Source organism: Cricetulus griseus, assembly GCF_003668045.3.
Source record: "Cricetulus griseus strain 17A/GY chromosome 1 unlocalized genomic scaffold, alternate assembly CriGri-PICRH-1.0 chr1_1, whole genome shotgun sequence".
Lineage (NCBI taxonomy): Eukaryota > Metazoa > Chordata > Mammalia > Rodentia > Cricetidae > Cricetulus > Cricetulus griseus.
Genome location: NW_023276807.1, coordinates 215,688,740 through 215,708,601, shown reverse-complemented (window position 1 = coordinate 215,708,601; position 19,862 = coordinate 215,688,740). Strand labels below are relative to the sequence as shown.

The 19,862-nt window shown below is 44.6% G+C and overlaps 1 protein-coding gene across 3 annotated transcripts in view; it reads right to left on the bottom strand.

Annotated features, from left to right (window-relative positions):
* Nucleotides 1-19,862, bottom strand: part of Spata13 (spermatogenesis associated 13) — an 82,040-nt gene that overhangs the window by 30,139 nt on the left and 32,039 nt on the right. Inside the window, exon 1 of one of the 3 annotated variants that reach the window (XM_027390409.2) lies at nucleotides 597-977. The exons of the other annotated variants lie outside the window; for them this stretch is intronic. Within the exon in view, the coding sequence (XP_027246210.1) occupies nucleotides 597-651 (55 nt within the window). The 5' untranslated portion in view covers nucleotides 652-977. Of the gene's footprint in view, nucleotides 1-596; nucleotides 978-19,862 lie in introns of those variants that run through there. 3 annotated transcript variants of the gene reach the window in all.

Here is a 19,862-nt window from a genome sequence, read left to right as displayed (position 1 = left end):
GGACCCTCCCTCCCATTTCCTCAGGAATGCATAGATTACAATTTATAACTTCCTAGAATAACATTTCTTTCACATTTAAATACTCTAAGCCGGTTGCTGATAAAAGAAATATTAGCAAGTAAGGGTAAGATGAGCCTAATACACAAACCAGGGCAGACTACTTTCAAAACAGTGCGCATCTAAAGCCAATTCTCGGCTTTGGGCCTTGCCAGCCTCCCCTTCCCCCCCCCCACCCCACCCCCAGTGCAGGAGGGAGCACTTACATATCTCTACACACAGGCACACAGGTATCCCCTTTCAAAAGAAAGAGAATTTCATGCAACATAAACAAAACCTAGTTAACAACTACACAGCAAACACCAGATCCCACCACTCACAAAAGGTGGTCCACACTTGACTCTTAACCACTTCATGTTTTATTCTTACTCTATCATAGGCAAGATCAATTTCTCTCCTGGGAGGAATGAGCTTTCCCCTTTCTTTCCAGGTACACTCACACCAGATTAGAGAAGAGGGGGAGAGGGAGGGAAAGAGTGTGAGCTGCAGTTCAGAGAGTGGAGACAACAACACAGCCCACAGGAGAACCGCACACATACCCATGTGAAGGCTCTCCAGACTCCAAAATCTTGCTATTTCTCCTCTGGCTACCATCCTTCTGTTTAAACACACACAGCAGGTTGAGGGTGTGACCCAGGAAGCTGTTCCTCAGCTCATTGTGGAGGGTGGCCGGTCAGGCTGGCAGCTGCAGGAACTCTTGAGAGCTGTGTGCTCTTCTGGCCAGCGCTGCCCAGAAACTAACAGCCTGCTGCCAGTGACTCAGGCTTAGTCGCTCCAGCGACATCACCACGCGCTGACTTTTGGGAGGAAATTCTAAACGAAGCGGAGTGAGCGGCTGCCTTGAGCCACCGAAAAGCGCAGCTTTTAACTCCAGCCCCCAGGGCTGCTCTAGCCTGGCAGAGCACTGTCCCAAAGCTGTTTGTCTCAGAGAGAAAAGCCCAGAGGTCACTGGGTTTGAAAACGGAGTTAGGATTTCACAGCATGGAATGCCAAAAATTTGAGTTATGATGCCACATAATACTAACTGTAATTTATGGAATCACTAAAGAAGGGGCTTTTGTTTAAAAGATGTATGTGTAAAAAATGCAAACAGACAAAAAGATAAAGTATGTGCATGCTTTTTACTCTAGGAAAGTAATACTTGTATCTGCCCCTATATAAAATATGGGCTTTGTTCTAACAGTGTGAGTTATTTTTAATTCCGCCATGCTTTTCTTTATTTCCCAAATAATGGGAAATTAGCAGGTTGATCTTTTACATGTCGACACAGCTGTCAACAGTGTGCTTCCTTCATTTCTTCTGGGCAGGAAGTCACCACCTATTAAACTTTATGAACAATGAGTTGATACATGCAAAACAGTGGTCTTGTGACCATCCTCAACATATGGGTTAAAAAGGCGATAAAGGCAAATGGTAACATGCAGTGGTAAGCTTGTGTTCAAAACCGAAGGGAGAGCACCTCACCGCTGCTCTTTCTTCTCTAGACTAGAGCAGGTTTCCACCGGGCTTCTGCTTCCTCACATGCACTGGGGCACTCATCATCCTCCCCTGGCTGCTTGAAAGATTTTGCCAAGTGCCTGGAGCGGCTGGGCCACTGTACTGGGAACTCACAGGGTTAGCTGTCCTGAGCCACTGCAGCTTGTAGCTACCTGGGGACCCCAGTAAATCCAGTTTCCTGGGAAATCAGAGCATCAAGGTAGGTCAGGTGGTCCATGCCTATAAACCTTGCACCCAGAAGAACAGCAAATCCAGGCTAGCGTGCCATACGTAGTAGTGAGACCTTGCCTCAAAACAAATCAATCCAACAGTACCAAAGCTTAGAGTATAGCTCAATGCCCAGTGGGACTTACCGATGTAAGACTATGGGTTTAATCACCAGCAACACACACACACACACACACACACACACACACACACACACACACACACACACACACAGAGAGAGAGAGAGAGAGAGGAGAGAGAGAGAGAGAGAGAGAGAGACACAGAGACAGAGAGACAGAGAGACAGAGACAGAGACAGAATGTGGTGGCTCACACCTGTACTTGGTAGACTGAGGCAAGACTGATGTGAATTCTAGGCCAGCCTGTGCTACAGATCAAAACACTGTCTCTAAATTTTGTTTTATTAAAAACTAGACAAGGGGTTGATGACATGGTTCAGTGGTCAAGAGAACTGGCTGTTTCTCCTGGTAACCAGGTGTAATTCCCAGCACCTACAAGGTGGCTCACAACCATCTATTACTCCAGGTCCAGGGCATCTGATGTCCTTTTGGCTTTCATAGATACCAAGGACACATGTGGTCATCATACATATGTGCAAGCAAGATACCCATACACATTAAAACAGAACAAAATAAACAATCTAAAATAAGGCGAAAAGGACATAAACCAAGTCAGTTTCAAATCTTCCTTTTAGAAGATGATTTAGGGGGCTGGAGAGATGGCTCAGTGGTTAAGAGCACTGATTGCTCTTCCAGAAGACCGGGTTTCAATACCCAGCACCCACATGGCAGCTCACAACTGTCTGTAACTCCAGTTCCAGGAGACTTGACACTCATACATGAAGGCAAAACACCAATGCAATAAAATAAAAATAAATAAAAAATTTTAAAAAAAGATGCTTTAGAATGGGAAGGAGTACGGCTCAATGATGGAGAACTTGCTTAGCCAGGGGTTTGGGAGCAAGCTTCAGAGCAACCAATGAGAGCCAGTCTCAAAAATAAAGTGAAGAGAGTTCAAGGAAGACAACCACTGTTGGTCTCTGGCTCCATACATGCACACACTCATGCTCAGGTGTGTGCACACACTACACATGGCAAGGTGGGGTAAGTATCATATAACAAACTGTTTGGACTTTTAGGCTTTTAAAACATGTTCAGGGATTACAGTCTACATTTGCTAACGCTCCAACGAAACCTTAAGCAGAGTGAAAATTAAAGTCTTGTCCTTCTACATAAAGCTATTCCTTTGGATAATTACTATAGCAGGCAACACAAAGGACCCGAGTCAATAAATAACTCACAGAAATGGAGTGAGTCACAAATCACATATTGATAGCAAATAACCCAGAAATTGGGAGAAAGTAAGGCAGGCATGGTGGCACAGGCTTTGGGGCAGTCTGAATGAGAAATGTCCCGGTCAGGCTTGGGCATTTGAACACTTAGTCACCAGCTGGTGGTACCGTTTTTTGGAGGTTTAGGTGGTACAGCCCTGATTAACGGAAGTGTGTCACTGGGGGCTGGCTTTGAGAGTATGAACTCTAACCTATTTCCAGTTTGCTCTCTCTGCTTCATGTTTGTGTTTGAAGATGTGGTATCTTGGCTTCCTACCCCGACTGACATGCCTTGTCCTTGCCACCACACCTCCTACCATGATGGGCTCTTAACCCTCTGATAGAGTAAGCCAAAATAAACTTCCTTCTAAGTTGCCTTGTCCATGCTATCTTATCACAGTAACAGAAAGTAACTAATAAAGAAACTGGTACCAGAAAGTGCTGGGCTGTTGATGTGAAGAAGCAGACCATGTTATTTTCTGGAAGAATATGTGGTTGAAGGCTGTAAGCAGTGCCAGCAGGCTGTTCAGCAGGAGCCTGGAAGATAGCAGCGCTGACAGCACAGTGGAGGATGGAGGCCCAGTTCAAGAGGTTTCAGAGGAGAAAAATACTAGCAACTGGGCTAGAGGCTGCTCATATGATATTTGACAAAGAATCTGGCTGTGGGCACTCACTCAGAGAGGCAGAGGCAGGTGGATCTCTGAGTTCAAGGTCAGCCTGGTCTACAGTGAGTTCCAGGACACCAGGGCTACATAGAGAAACCCTGTCGCAGAAAAAAAAAAAAAAAAAATCTGGCTGCCTATCCCCTGTAATCTGAGAAATTTCTTGGAGCTAAATTAAAAAGTAATGGACTAACTTCTCTGGTGAAGGACATTTCAAGACTGAATAATATTGAGTCTGTGAGGTGGATATATATATATATAATACACACACACACACACACACACACACACACACACACACACACACACACACGCTGCTTATAGAGGTCCACAGTGGAAAAGAGCATGTAGAGCAGAAACAAACATGGTCTGGAGAGACAAAGAGCACTTCGTAAACTTAAGGCTGGAAGAAAAACTGTCATGAGATTAACATCTTGAAAAAGCCTAGGGCTCCTCACTGGAAGGAGGGTAAGGTGCCCTCAGGGCAAGACTCCACCCAACTACACTTCCAAATTAAGAGGCCCTAAGGCATTATCTGCTCCTAGAAAGCAAAAGCAGAAAAAGGCTGCTGCTGCTGAGGTTCAAGACGGGAAGGATCCGTTCTAAACAGGCAACAAACTTGGCAGTATTGTCCACATGGTGTTGGTTTTAGAGGCATGAAAGGTTCAAGAGTGAAGGGCATTGATTCTTCCTCCAGTTTCAGAGAGCCACTGAAGACAGGCCTCAGCATAAAGGCCCTGAGAGGCCGGGAAGCTGTGAGGGGCTATTGTTTGAAGCTGTGAAAGTGAAGCCTCGGAGACTCCAGATGTTGGAGATGCCAGAACTGCAAGACATTTGCGGGGGAGAGCTGCTCAGGGAGTGAAACTAGCCAGAGACAGGAGAGAGACTGTAGGGAGCCCAGCTGGAGGGGCGGAGCCATCTAAACCTCTTGACACTGGACTTGGAGCTACAGGATTTGGTATTTCAGTCTTGCTATGGTCCAGTCTTTGTCCACTATGTCCCCATTCCTCGTTTTTTGGAATGACAATGTGTATTCTGTGGCATTCATTATATGTTGAAGTATGTAATTTGCTTTTTTGATCTTACTGGAGTGTATATTTAGAGATGGCTTCAGTCTCAGAAGAGACTTGGGACATTTAAAAGAAATGAGATTTCGAAAGACTCTGGGGATTTTGAAGTTGGACTAAATGCATTTTGCATTTTATGATCACGGGGCGAGGCAGTCAGAATGAGAACTGTCTCCCATTTAAACACTTTGATCCCAGTTGGCTGTGCTGCGTAGGGAGGTTTGGGTGTACAGCCCTGCTGGATTAAGTATGTCACTGGGTAGAGGGCTCTGATAGTATAGTCTCACCTATTTCCATTTCACTCTCTCTGCCTTGTGTTTGTGTTTGAAGATGTAGTCTCTCAGGCATGCTCCTCCTCCATGCTTACGGCCATGCCTACCTCTCATTATGGGTTCTTATCCCTCTGGAACCGTCAGCCCCAATAAACTCTTCTTTCTGTAAATTGCCTTTATCACAAAACAGGACAGTAACTAATACAGTCCTTTAATCTCAATAGTCAGGAGGCAGAGGCAAGAGGGCTGGAAGTTCAAGGCCAACTAGGTCAACTTAACGGGCCCTATCTCAAAATAAGAAAACTAAAAGGGCTGAGAACCCAGTGTTCTCTAAAGCGAAGTGCTGCTCTGTATTCAAAGCCAGTACACTTTGTCATGGTCATGTGGACTTGAACACGTCATGACACAGGAAATTTGTTCTGCACCACTTAAATGAAGGCCCCCACCATTTCCCAAACTTTCATATTCCACTTGCTCCCAGACACTCTCCACAGACACCAAGTAGTACTCAGACTGATGCAGAAACAAACACAGAACTGTTTTTAAAAGATCTTGTCTTACATGGAGAGGTGGTTCAGCAGTCTCTCAAGCCCGAGTTTGATTTTCAGGACTCATACAGTGAAAGAAAACTCTATAGGCTGTCCACTGCCTTCCATACACTCTGTGGCACGTGTGTGGATATATGTGTGGGCACACACAAATGAGTAAATGCAATTTTTAAAAACAGGAAGGAGTGGCAAGACAGTTTGGCAGATAAGAATGCTTGCTGCCAACCTGACGGCCTGAGTTCCATCCTGGAACCCACATGGTAGAAGGAGAGATGAACCCCTCCAAGCTGTCCTCTGACCTCCACCCACCTGCTGTGGGTTCTCTACTTTCTGAAACTTGAGAATTAGACACAGGGACTTCAGAGATTTTCCTTTCTGATTCTACTTTACAAAGACTGGAAGAAACACAAGTCATACAACAGATTGCATTAACTGCTAGAAGATGAAAAGCTATGAGAATTGGCAAAGTGTTAAAGGTCGAGATAAACATGATGGTAGTGCTACTAATTAGCACTGGGGAGGCTGAGGCAGAAGGATTAAGAGTTCAAGGCCAGTCTGGGCTACATACATAGCAAGACCCCGTACCTTATAAAAACAATAATAATGAAAAAATTTTTCTATCGTGTTTTTCTGAGACAGAACGTTCTGTTCCTGTTTAAACCCCTTGATTATAGGCAATGATAAGCCACGAAATACCAGCTTAAGAGTGGCTATTGGAGCTCAAGTAATCTCGGCCTGGAGGCAGCAAGCTTCCAGCAGTTATGGCCTTTTCCTAATCCTTCCTTTGAAAGGGAGCACAATTTCTGAATTCCTCAGCCTCTGTGGAATCCACACTATCTCACAGTAGGGCTGGGGACAGAATTCTACTATGCAGGCTTAGCAGCCAGCAAAACACTAAGAGAAAGGACGTGCCTACAGATAAGTAAATGGATTTATCCTGTTTCACAAACAAGTACAGCCAATACCATAATCCCTTGCTATGCAGTATAACGAAGACAGAGAACGGGATGATGGGACAGCAGGACACATGACCTCTACATCTGACAAAACTGGGGTCACTGAAGCCTTAATCAACTTTCTGTATAGCCCAGTTATTGTCACCTTCTTTAGGTGCTAAGCAACTGAGATGGAATCACATATTTTCTTTTTCATCCCCCTTGGGACAGGGTTTCACTCTGTAGCCTGGGCTAGCTTTTAATTTTTGGCAGTTCTCCTGTCTCAGTGTTCCAAGGTTGGGATTATGGGTGTGAACCCCCATGCCCAGCTACAACTCTTCATTTAAAAAAAAGTTTGAAAAACAGTAGGAGTGGCTGGGCATAGCAAGACACGTTGCAACCCCAGCAAGGTGGGCATACAGGGCATGGGAGAAAGAAACAGGAGGGCAACTTCAAGGCCATCCTGGGCTACACAGTGAGATTTTGTCTCAAAATAGCAAACAGGGTTGGCAAGATGGCTCATTGGATAAAGTCTCCTGCTACAAGACCTGACTGACTACCTGAGTTTGAACACTGGGACCCATGTGGTAGAAGGAGAGATCCAAATCCCGCAAATTCTCTTACCCCCACACCAATGCTGTATCACTCGAGTGAATACCCACTATATGAAAATAAAACTTAAAAAAAATCGGCCAGGTATTGGTGGTTAACACCTTTAATCCCAGCACTTGGGAGGCAGAGGCTGGTGGATCTCTGTGAGTTCAAGGCCAGCCTGGTCTACAGAGTGAGTGCCAGGACAGCCTCCAAAGCTATACAGAGAAACCCTGTCTAAAAAAAAAGAAAAATAAAATCAAGAAACAAAAGCAGATATACCCCAAATAATAATGATAATAAAGATCAAATCAAAAGGATTTTCAGGGGCTGGGAGAGTGGAGGCCATAGAGGCCATGCTAGGCAAGCATTTTCCAGCCCAGGTTGGTCTCAAACTCACAATCTCTTACATACGGAGATTGCAGACATGCACCCCAATACCTTGCCAAAAGCTGTACTTGAAGGAGTCACAAAGGTGTTCCACACTTGAAAGACCCCCGCCCTTAGCTTTCTCTTTTAAGTTTTCCCGCATGCAGCTGGCGAATACATCCTCTCCTGCATCCCCTGACCCTTGATACCCACAGCTGCCGGCACTTCCCCGCCGCCGCGCAAGGCCGGCCCCGGCCCCCGCCGGACCGCTCCGTCCCAAGGTCTCCGCCCCCAAGGTCAGCCACCTGGGCGCGGAGGGAGGAATCAAGTCTGTTGTACCAGACACCAGACCTTGAGAATATGCTGATCTGGAATGGCTCTGTGCCTCATTTGAACCATCAAATAGAATCCCTGCTCCTAGCTTGCGCCTTTTTCCCTATATAAGGACGCCTTTCCCTTGGGGCGGGCGCGCTTAGCCACACAGAAGCTAAGTCGCCCCAGGTACCTGCGTCTCCAATAAAGCCTCTTGTTTTTTACATCCAGTTCGTGGCCTCGCTGATTCCTGGGTGTGTGGGTCTCCCTCTATGAAAGTGCCTCTTCGGGGTCTTTCATTTGGGGGCTCGTCCGGGATCGAGACCCGCCCAGGGACCACCGACCCACGTCTGGGAGGTAAGTGTTGTGCGGATCCGCTGTTTTGTCTTGTCTGGTCTGAGTCTGTCTTGTGAATTGCCCTTGCGTTTGTAGTATACAGCTGTGTACATTTGTAGGCGGATCCGAGGAGGGACTGACGGGTCCGAACTCCCGACCGCGGCTCCAGGAGACGTCCTGGTAGCGTTTGAAGCCCTCTGTGTGAGGCATTTGTATTTTGAACTTGGGAAGCCCTCAATATGAGGGATTTGTACTTTGAAAACTGCGCTGCGAAAACCTGTTCTGTGTTCTGTGTTGTTTGGCCTTTGTTTTATAATTGATGTGCATAAACGCAAATGAATTACTCTTTGTTCCTCAGCTCGAGCGTATAAACTTATCTGGCCTGATCCGGACATCTAAACGGCCTTAAAGTTATTAAGAACTGTAAAAAAGGACTTTGATAAAATTTTAATATTAACTGAGAAATAAAAAAAAATGTAGGAGACTTAAATAATAAAGAGGGAAAGAAAAAAAAAAAGAAAACTTGTCTAAGAATGTCTAAGAGAGTCAGAGAAATGAACTAAAAGGTTATAGAAAATTAAAGCAAGCAAGTCATAGCAGAGAAGATTGTTACAGAAAGTTATGGAGGGTCAAAGCAAGTTGTAAAAGGTCAGAGGAAAGTTGTTAAAAGTCAGAAAAAAGGTTATTATAAGTCAGAGAAAAATGTAAACTGTGCTATGGTTTCTCATGTCTAAAATTTTAACCATATTAAGCTAATTCTGTTTTATATATACTTGTTTTAAAATGTTCATATGACTTGACTGGTCGCCATTTTGCTAAAATTAAAAAAGAATACTTAAACCGCCATCTTGACTAAAGATGACCGCATGGAAATTAGAGGTACCATCTTAGAAACAAGTTTTTCAATTGAGATTTACAATGTTAATGCTTCTATATATTACAGAAAGACCTTAAGGGAATTTAAATTTCTTTTTAAAACCAGTTTTTTTTTATGTTTATTTTTATTAATGTTTGTACTTAAAGAGCTTCAATTTAAAATTATTTTTGAGCAAAGCCTGACAATATAAAGTTTTTGTTTTATGAAAGATGCTGATCTATTATATGATATTACAGTTTATATTTTAGAAATAAATTTAGGATGTTGATAACACACACCTTTAAGCTCAGGATGTTGGTAACACACGCCTTAAGTTTAGAACATTGGTGACACATGCCTTTAATCCCACCACTCGGGAATAAGAGGCAGATAGATTTTTATGAGTTCAAGGTCTGCCAGGTCCGGCAGATCGAATTCCAGGACAGGCTCCAAAGTCACAGAAAAACCCTGCCTAAGAAAGAAGTTAAGCTACTGTTTAAGGAATATAAGGTAGCTCTATGCAGTTTTAAGTTCAGCTGTGCTGTTTCAAACATCTTACTAAGTTAAAACCAGTTACAGTCAGACTAAAAATTATTTACAGAAATAAGACCTTACCTAGCCACCTGTATACTTAATGTGTGCTTAAGGCAAGTAATTAAAACAGACAAACAGACCTCTAATGCTTCAGAGATCTTCAGAATATGGCATTTAAATTGTTATCTTTAAAGTTTATAATGTCAGACAGACTGCCAGATCCTGACAATGACCCGAAGATTACAGGCACCTCAGTTCCTGCACCTGGACCAATGAGCAGATGCTCAGATATGAAACCTGCCGCCTGCCAGAACCTGGCCGAGACTGTGGACAAAGCTGCTGGACGCTGGAAAATTGATTGTACCCCTTTGCCTAGACAAAACAAGGTCAGTCTTTTCCATGTCCCTCTTCCACAGAGAGAAAATAAAACCTCTCACAGATAGGCCTGGCGAAGATTGTTGTTCTTTGAGACAGCTGCCTCCAACGGTAATGGAGAAACTTGGGTTTGGCTAACTGTATATGGACCTACTTCTAACTGGCTTCTGTCACTTTTTAGTAGATTCGGATAAAATATACCCTTCTCAGATCTCTGAAATATTACTGGTTGTCAGCTTGACAGCATCAGACAGTCAGATCCACTATAGACTAGTCAGTATGTTAGCTGATAAAATAATGACTATCTACTGTTCAGGCACAAGCTCAAGGTTTTTAAGTTTATTTTGGTTGTCATCTAAGTACAAACTTAAAGGGCTTTTCATCAGGCCAAAGGCACCTCTGTCCAATCCATACCTAGCTCTCTGGACAGAAGAAAAATGTACATGCTTATAGCCCAAATCTGTAGTTTTTGCTAGGACTCAAAGTTATAAATGTGTTTTTGCTGTTTGAACAGATATCCAGATATCTGCTTTTTCTGCACTGTGGGCTTCTATAAATAAGTTTTAACCTCTGTTCCTAGTTTAAATATGTCTTAAACAGGTTTCTGCTTCTGACAGACATCTGAGTACCAGTTGCTGACTTCAGACTGTTCTAAGTAGACTGCGAACCCTAGACTTGCTATGGATGTGAACTAGTCTGCTGATATGGACACCCCCTATCTCTGCAACAGTGTCTGCTAACCAGAAGCCCCTGATGGATTCCCCGTTGCCTAAATTCCTTTTTGCTTTTGACTAGCATTTCAACCTTCTGGGGTCCCTAACTTCGTCCCAAAGTCAGCAGGAAGCAGTTTGGAAAAGAATTTCGCCGTCCATTCTCCCTGGTTGAAATGCTAAGTCAAAGGGAACTTCCTTGCGAGGGGATGCCAGTACCTATCACTCCCTGATGGGGACTGGGCCCTCCTACTCCCCCTAGCATACCCCTAGGCCATATGGGCTCACATCTTTTAAAAAAAAAAAAAAAAAACTTATAAAGACCCAGAGGGACCATCCTACCATTCCCCATTCCTACCAGATCGGGGACACTGTCTGGGTCCGGCGTCACCAGACCTCAGCGCCTACCAGTTGTAAAACTGCCATGCAGCACAAGCTCACATTGTCTGAGGTCTCAGGAAAGGGGCTATGCATAGGCAGTACTGGTTTGACACCCTGCGTCTCTACCACTGTTCTCAACATCACCATTGACTTTCGTATATTGACAGAACTTTGGCCCAGAGTCACGTATCACCAACCTGAATATGTTTATAGGGTACTAGAGAAGTCAACCCGACATCAGAGGGAGCCAATGTCCTTAACCATAGCCCTATTATTCGGGGGAATAACTATGGGAGGTATAGCAGCTGGCATAGGAACTGGTACGGTTGCCTTACAGGAAACTAGTCATTTCAAACTTCTACAGCAAGCCATGCATACCGATATCCAGGCCCTAGAAGAGTCAATAAGCGCACTTGAGAAATCCTTAACATCACTCTCTGAGGTAGTCCTGCAGAACAGACGAGGGTTAGATTTATTATTTTTAATAGTTAGAGACAGCATGGCCAAGCTTAGAGAAAGACTTAACCAGAGACCTCTGAATGAAAGATTCCATTCAGTTACAAGAGAAATGGGGGAATGAAAGACCCCCGCCCTTAGCTTTCTCTTTTAAGTTTTCCCGCATGCAGCTGGCGAATACATCCTCTCCTGCATCCCCTGACCCTTGATACCCACAGCTGCCGGCACTTCCCCGCCGCCGCGCAAGGCCGGCCCCGGCCCCCGCCGGACCGCTCCGTCCCAAGGTCTCCGCCCCCAAGGTCAGCCACCTGGGCGCGGAGGGAGGAATCAAGTCTGTTGTACCAGACACCAGACCTTGAGAATATGCTGATCTGGAATGGCTCTGTGCCTCATTTGAACCATCAAATAGAATCCCTGCTCCTAGCTTGCGCCTTTTTCCCTATATAAGGACGCCTTTCCCTTGGGGCGGGCGCGCTTAGCCACACAGAAGCTAAGTCGCCCCAGGTACCTGCGTCTCCAATAAAGCCTCTTGTTTTTTACATCCAGTTCGTGGCCTCGCTGATTCCTGGGTGTGTGGGTCTCCCTCTACGAAAGTGCCTCTTCGGGGTCTTTCACACTTACCTGCCCACACTCCTGAGGACTGGACACCACCTTTCTTTTTGCCCTTTGTCCTAATAAAATGCTGAGTGGAGTCTCAGGGCGATAAATTTTTAGGTACTCCATGGGCAATTATGTGGTGACTCAAGTTTTGGATCATAAGAATCAATGGAAAGATTCAATAAAGGTTTCCTCCCTAACAACCTGAGTGTATGTATTGTAAATTAGCTTAAACTGTATCTGGGTGTCCTAGACAGAGCTCTAGGCCACTCTGTAGATAGGGTGGCTTTTCCAGAATGGGCCACTGGCAGGTCTGGCCAAATAAGTGACTGAAGAGGCCACTGCTCATGCCCTTGTGAGATGCCCTAATTGATCACAACAGTTACACTGTACCAGGCCAGTGTTCCAGCTTTCAGTCAGAGATTATCAATTCAATTCTCCCTTTACGGACGATTTTAAGACTCTGAGATAAGTAACTTGCCCCGATCAGTAGGTCTCAATGGAGGAGTGGGATCTTATGCGGGCTTTTTGACCTGAAAGTCTGTTCACCAGAAAATCATTCCAACAGTGGTTAGGACAGAATGATGCCAGATAGCTGTGCATGTCTCCTCTTCTCTAGATTGTATTACTTTATTCTGCTAATTGTACCCAACTAAAACAGAAACATTTGGCTTGTTCTAAAGCAAACTATCTATATGTGAGTCCACTAATTCCAAAATAAAAGAAATAGAATTTTGAAACACACACCCATATTTTGCAAAGAAATATGCTCTAGGCTTCTCATATTTCAATTCATCTAACTGAAAAAAAATCAAATAAAACATGACACAAACAGCAAGCAAATACCTGTGAATAAATCTCCTCACTTTCAGAGAAAGATGGGGAGCTGAGTTAATATCCAGAGTATATTAGGTTTTTTGTTTTTTTTCCCCAAGACAGGGTTTCTCTGTATACCTCTGGCTGTCCTGGAACTTGATCTGTAGACCAGGCTGGCCTTGAACTCATAGAGACCTGCCTGTCTCTTCCTCCCGAGTGCTGCGATTAAAGGTGTGCAACACCACTGCGGGGTAAGAGTATATAATTTTTTTTTAATTGACACAATTCAACAACAAAAAATATCAAACAAAATGAAAACTGAGCAAAAATTTTGGACAGACATGTCTCCCAAATGGCTAATCAATCTAAGAATATCTTATAGAACTACAGACCAGGGAGATGAAGTCTCATGATATCAGGAGATGACATCAGAACCCTAAATCAAGGTGCTGGGGATGGAACTGAGGACCGAGGGCATCCTGGGTGAGAGCTCCTCAGCAGGGCCACTGCCTCCTCAGGGATTGAATTTCCTGAAGTGCATGTATTGTTGCTTGCAGGAAAACCATTTAGCAAGGGTGAACCTCGGCGGCGCGTGCATCCGTGTTAATGAGCTTTCAGACACTGACACACAGGGCTAGAATCATTTTTTAATCATTAAAAATTGATCCCTGGCACTTACAGAATATTTCCAGTTATTAAATAAGGAAAGCATCACCCGGGTTCAGACAACTATGTCAACAACTGCAATGTTAAAGTGCAGCCCATCCCCCGCTTTCTGCTGCAGTGACCTGCTCCAGTGCAGAACCCAAAGGCTCTTTTATTCACTCATTCATTCATTTATTTTAATCAAGGTCACCAAACTCCTCCAGGCCCTGAGCCACTTAACTGCAATTATTCATTCCCGCAGGTTGTTGGCATTTGTCATTTTGCTTGAAATGGTGTTTCCTGTGGCGCTCAGGCTGGTCTTCAATTCCCCAGGTACAAGCAATCTTCCTGCCTCAGCCTTTCTAGTATCTGGAAACTACAGGCACAAGCTGGTGGGACCTGTGTTTGATCTCATTTGCACCAAGGAGCTCCTTCAAACTCCTGGGACTTCTTATCCCTACTATTGCCTATCTTTGTGAATTTCTTTTCCTGCCCCCCTCCTCTGGCCACCTCTGGTCTAGAAAGTCCTTACCTTCAGCCTGGATCCCAGTCAACAGAGCCTTGTGATCTGGGGCCTAATAAAGACTAAGCTGAGGACTCCAGTTCCACCCACGAGGAGGACACTGACACTAGTGTTACGGGGTTACGGGGAACCTGCTCCCCGTAACCCTGGCATCAATGCCATCATGGACTCCTTCCTCCCTTGCCCACAGCATCCACATGATTCTTTAGACTTCCAAGCTCTTCACTTTCTCAGTACTAAAATGTCATGTTTTCCTGCTTCCGAGCTACATGGCAACCTAATTAGGCAAAAGACACCTCCCAATGGCAATCTAGCCAACAGAGGCACTGAAATGCAAATCTGACCACTTTCTTCCACCTCAAGACCCAGAGCAGTTCCTGGCTGCCCAGACCCTCCTCCTTCCTTCTGGAAGCTGGTTTAGACAGGCCTCTAAGCCCCTCCCCCTGCCAAAGCCTCCGGGCTATTCAAGCTCACATCCTCCCACCAGGAGCAACTTGGGCTGCTCAAACTCCCACCTCCCCGGAACCAAGTCACAGACACTGACCCGCAGAGTTGCACCATAATCAGCTCAGCTGCAAACAGTAAAGGAGCAGCTGTTCACCTACGCCAGGATGACAAAGGACTGGGCTCCTCCCGCGCACAAGCTTTCTTGCCCAATCCACACCATGATGCATCAGTTATGATTTCCTTCCGGCTCCCTGGAACAGCAGTGAACCCAGAGACACTGGTGAGGCGGCTGAAGCGCAGGTTCCTTGATTCTTCTTCTTTTTCTCATAGATCTTTGAGAATTTCATATAACGTGTTTTGATCACATTCATGCCCTCTTCCAACTCCAACTCCTCCCAGGTTCAAACCCCCCCTTCCCCCGTCCCTTTTCCCAACCCATTCAACCTTGTGCTCTCTTAAAAATCAACAAAACACTTTGATCAGGACCATGTGAGCCAAATAAATGCTTTCCTCCTCAAATTGCTTTTGGTCATGGTCTTTATCAAGGCAATAAAAAGGAAGCTAGAGTGCTACCTATGGCAAAGGGTCTCATTTCCACATAGTAGGAACCAAATACTCCAGCAAATAAATCCAAAACAGAAAATTCCTGCAATTTTTAAAAATATCTCCCCTCCCCTGCTCTCTCACACACAGGAGGGAGGGATACCAAAGCCGATAGAGGTCAGAAGAAACTGTGGATGTCAACTCTGTGACAGCCCCTCTTGTCCCTCCCACCCCCTGCTATGTGGGCCAGGCTAGCTGACCCAAGCTTAGGAGCACTGGGGTTAGTGATGTATGTGTTCCCACCCCCCAGGATTACACTGGATCTGAAAATTTGAACTCCAGTCCTCTTATTTTCTCAGCAAGCACTTTACCCACTTGGCCCTGTCCTCGGGCCTGTTCTTTGCGGGAGGCAGACTCTTACACTTCCACTGGGGTGGCCTGGAACTCATCTTGTAGCCCCAGATCAGCTTCACTCCTTAAAACATTCCCGATTCAGTTTTCCAAGGGCTGAGATTATGGACATAAGCCATCACACCTGGCTCTTATTTGTTTAATTAATTTATTAATATTTCATTATTCTTTGATAATTTCGTGTATGTGCACAATGTATCTTTCTTACTTATTCTTGAGGCAGGGTCTTACACTGCCCAACACAGGCTCTGTAGCCAAGAATACCCTTGAGTCCCTGATCTTCCTGGCTCTACTTCCCAAGTGCTAGGATTACAGGTATGAGCCAATCACCATGCCCCAATTTATTTTTAAAAAGATGTTCCTTTGAAGTCACAGCACATTTAAAATAAAACTTACAAACAAGCAAAACAAAAGAAAGGGAAAGAAAATGAAACCCAAATAAGACAGATGGAAAAACAAACAAAATTAAAGACTTGGGCCTAGCCCTGGCCTCTTTCCCAGGCCCCTTGAGTGTGGCTTGGCATTCCTCCCCAGCTACAGGATGCAGAAGACAGACAGTAGCATCACAAAATAGAATAAATCAGTTCAACTTAGAAAAGCTGAGATGATACCAACCAGGCCCTCACAGTAGGTCAGACAGCACTTTCTAACAGTTTCAAATCTAGCAACTGTTCAGAAACAAACAAAAAATCAACAACGCAAATGCAGTGCCAGGCAATGTGCTGTGGGAGGCAGGTGCATCTATCAGTTCCAGGCCAGCTGGGGCCACACAGTGAGGCCCTGCCTCAAAACACAACCCCAAATACTGAATTAACACCAAGGTGTTCTTACAACTGATACCAGCTCCTAATTAGGAGAAGGAAAATTCATGCATGAATTTTTTGTACTTCTGAGTGAGGAGTACATTTCACTATAAAATGAGGAAGAATTTACACAATTCAATTTTGAAACTACTGGCCCCTAAACAATGGAAGGGGCCTGGTACATTTTCTTATTTAGATGATGAAAGCTTAAATCTGTGTAGTAAATGTCAGCAGACAATGCAGGCAAGGGAGGTTCTAGAAGGTTGCCTAGCAGCCCTGTGAGGAGGGCGGGGGTCGGAGGAGGGGGCAGGGCCCAGGCAGGGGCTGGACAGGAAGGCTGCAGTAGGATGGATCAGAGGGAATGTTAGGTATTTCCAGATCCCCTAAGTGCCCACTAGATGGGTGGCTTTCATACCGTGGGGCTCCTACAAGGCTGAGTTCATGCTTCCCTGCTGGGAACCCTAAAGTTTCTGCTTCCTGTATCATGGGAGAGGCACCAAGACTAAAGATTCTGGCCAGAAGCCACGCCCAGCACCAGTTTGTAGATGTCACTAACTATGGACCTACCCACAGGGTCCAAGCAGAAAGATGGCAGGGGAGCTCCCCACCACACCACTTCGGATCACCCTCCTGGCAAGTTTTCCATGTAATGGGGGAACCGATGTGTCAACTATATGAGAAGCAACAAGGTTTTCTGTGGTGGAAGACACTGCTATTTCCTTTCCTTTCCTTTCCTTAAAGGCAGACCTTTTCTTCAAAATGGTCCTCAAAGGCTAGAGAGATACCTAGGTGGTTAGGTGATGCTCAGCACCCATGTCCCAAGACTCAGAACAGCCTACAGCTCCAGTTTTAAGAGGGCATGATGCCTTTGGGTACCTACAATCACATACATATACCTACAATTTGTACCACCTGTACAAAATGAAAAGAAAATCATGGGAAAAAAAAACCCTTAAAAACAGTTCTCACATTCTTCTTAAGGCAAAAAGTAGTTGTGTCATATGCTGGAATTGTTTTTTTTTTCATTGAGAAATCTGTGCTATAACTATAGCTATATACAGCTATAATTCCAGCTCTCAGAGGGAGCATCTAGAAAGCTTGCCTACACACTGAATTCCAGTTTAGCTGGTCTCCACAGTTAGAGGCTGCCTCAAAAATCTAACCAAATAAAAAAAAGATAGAAAAAGAAATTTATTTTGAATGTAATTCTTATTCCCCATGCTTAGTTCTAGCTTTGCATTGTTTTTGTAGATCACTGTAAAAACAGTGACCAATTTTACTTCATCTGAAATAATTTCATAATTGGTTTGAAATGGGCCTGTAATTCAGGCTAGTCTCAGACTCTTGCTTTCTTAGGTTTGGCCTTCCCAGTGCTGGGATTACATGTGTGGGGTGTGTGTGGGGTGGTGGGGGGGTGGGGTGGTGGGGTGGTGGGGTGGTGTGTGTGTGTGTGTGTGTGTGTGTGTGTGTGTGTTACTGCATCCAACTTTACTTGTTTTCTTCCTGGCAGCTGAACATGGCACTTTTAAAACTTCAGAACAGGTTTTCAAGGCTCCTCCCTTCACCAGTCATTGCCTAAGCCTGTGTGCTTCAGTTGGCCAGCTCCCTCCTCGTCAGCCACTGGGCTGATTTCCAGCCCCCTGGGATGCTCAAATCCCTAAGACAGAATCTATGCACATGCTCTCCCAGATTTTAATCATTCCTAGATGACTTGCAACACCCAAAACAGTATAAACACAGCGTAAAAGGATTACACTGGGTTGTAAACATACAGAATATTGATGAGAAAGATGTTTATATTCAAACTACATACAAATTTTCATCCAAATATTTTTATCTGAGATTTGTTCAGTTAGTAAGGGTGGATCACACAGATAAGGAAGGACAACTGTGATGTGACCCAAGTGTCCTTTGTAGATGAAGTTGTTCTTTATCCTGCCTGGAAAGGACTAGACTTTAAAGCACTGGGGTATGCAAGGTCCTGGGTTGGATCCTGAGCACAGAGTGGGGCAGAGGACAACTGAAATTGCAATTGCTTTTTCGTATGTGGTGATGACTCATGTTTATAACAAAGCCGAGGGAAACTGACAGATTCAGCCTGCAACACTAGGAATCTAGACTGGGTTGGTTTGATTCTCTTTCCTAACTTGGAGTGGTGGTAATCTCAGTCTCTCTCTCTCTCTCTCTCTCTCTCTCTCTCTCTCTCTCTCACACACACACACACACACACACACACACACACACACACACACGATGTAGAAAAACAACAATTAAATTGAACAATTGTTGGGATAAATTAGAAAGATTTTATAAAGCCATAAAAAGTCAATTCACACTGGGGGTGTGGCTCACACTTGTAATTCCAGCACTTGTAGGTTAAAGCAGTTGTAAATTTGAGGCCAATCTGAGCTATATAATTTGAGGCAGCCTGGGCTACAGAGAAAGTCCTAGCTCAAAAAAAAAAAAAAATTCAAAAAAATTTTAAAAAGGTTACTGACATGACTCAGCAAGTAAAAGCACTTGCGTCAGCCTGGCAATTTGGGCTCAATCCCTGGGACATACACAGCCAAGAAAGAAAGCAGACTCCTACAACTTGTCCTCTGGCCTTCCCATGCATGCACACATGGCTAATTATTTAATTAGAACAATAATTTTTTGATCAGAAAAGCAAGCAGAGCACGATGGCACCCATGTGTTTATATCCCACCACTTGGATGCAGCAGAAGTGGCCAGAGGACATGAGACCCTCTCTCAAAACTCTGGAAGCAAAACAAACAACCTAAAACAAACAAAAGTTAACTCAACCCCCCCCCCCGCCCCCCGGGAGATTTTTTTTCCCTCTAGTTGTTATCATTGTCCCTAATAACCTCACCACCCTCTCTTTTGTTATCTCTCATTATTACTTACCAGCTTTAACACACTACTGATTAAACGAAGTTTTTCAGACTTATTTTTAAAACAATGCTGGGGATAGAGCCCATATTTTAAGCAAATACCCTATTGAATTACCAAAGTGATTTTAAAAAATATAAGAGGGCCAAGGTGATGGTCCAGCTCTGAAAGACGTGTTAAAGCCCTTTCAGAGATGTGTGTTAGTTCCCAGCACTTCCATCAGGTAGCTCAGCAACGCCTGTAACTCCGGGGAATCCCCTGGCCTCATACTGCACTCGCATGTACCACCCCCCATACACATGCACAAATAATTAAGAATAAAGTCTTTTTAAAAACAAGGTGTGTGGAGGGAGATGGTGTCATGCAGCAGGCACAGTCTGGCTTTATATTCTCAGACCTCCTACCTCAGTCTTCTAAGTGCTGGGATCACAGGTGTGCACCACCAAGTCCAGCCTAGATATGATTTTATGTATATAAAATATATGGCTGGGCATGGTGGCGCACTCCTTATTCCAGCACTTGGGAGGCAGAGGCAGGAGGATCTCTTGTGAGTTCAAGATCAGCCTGGGTTACAAACCAAGTTCCAGGATAACCAGGGCTACACAGAGAAACTCTGTCTTGAAAAACAAACAAAAGACATATTTTATATGTGAGAGTGAGCATAGGCACA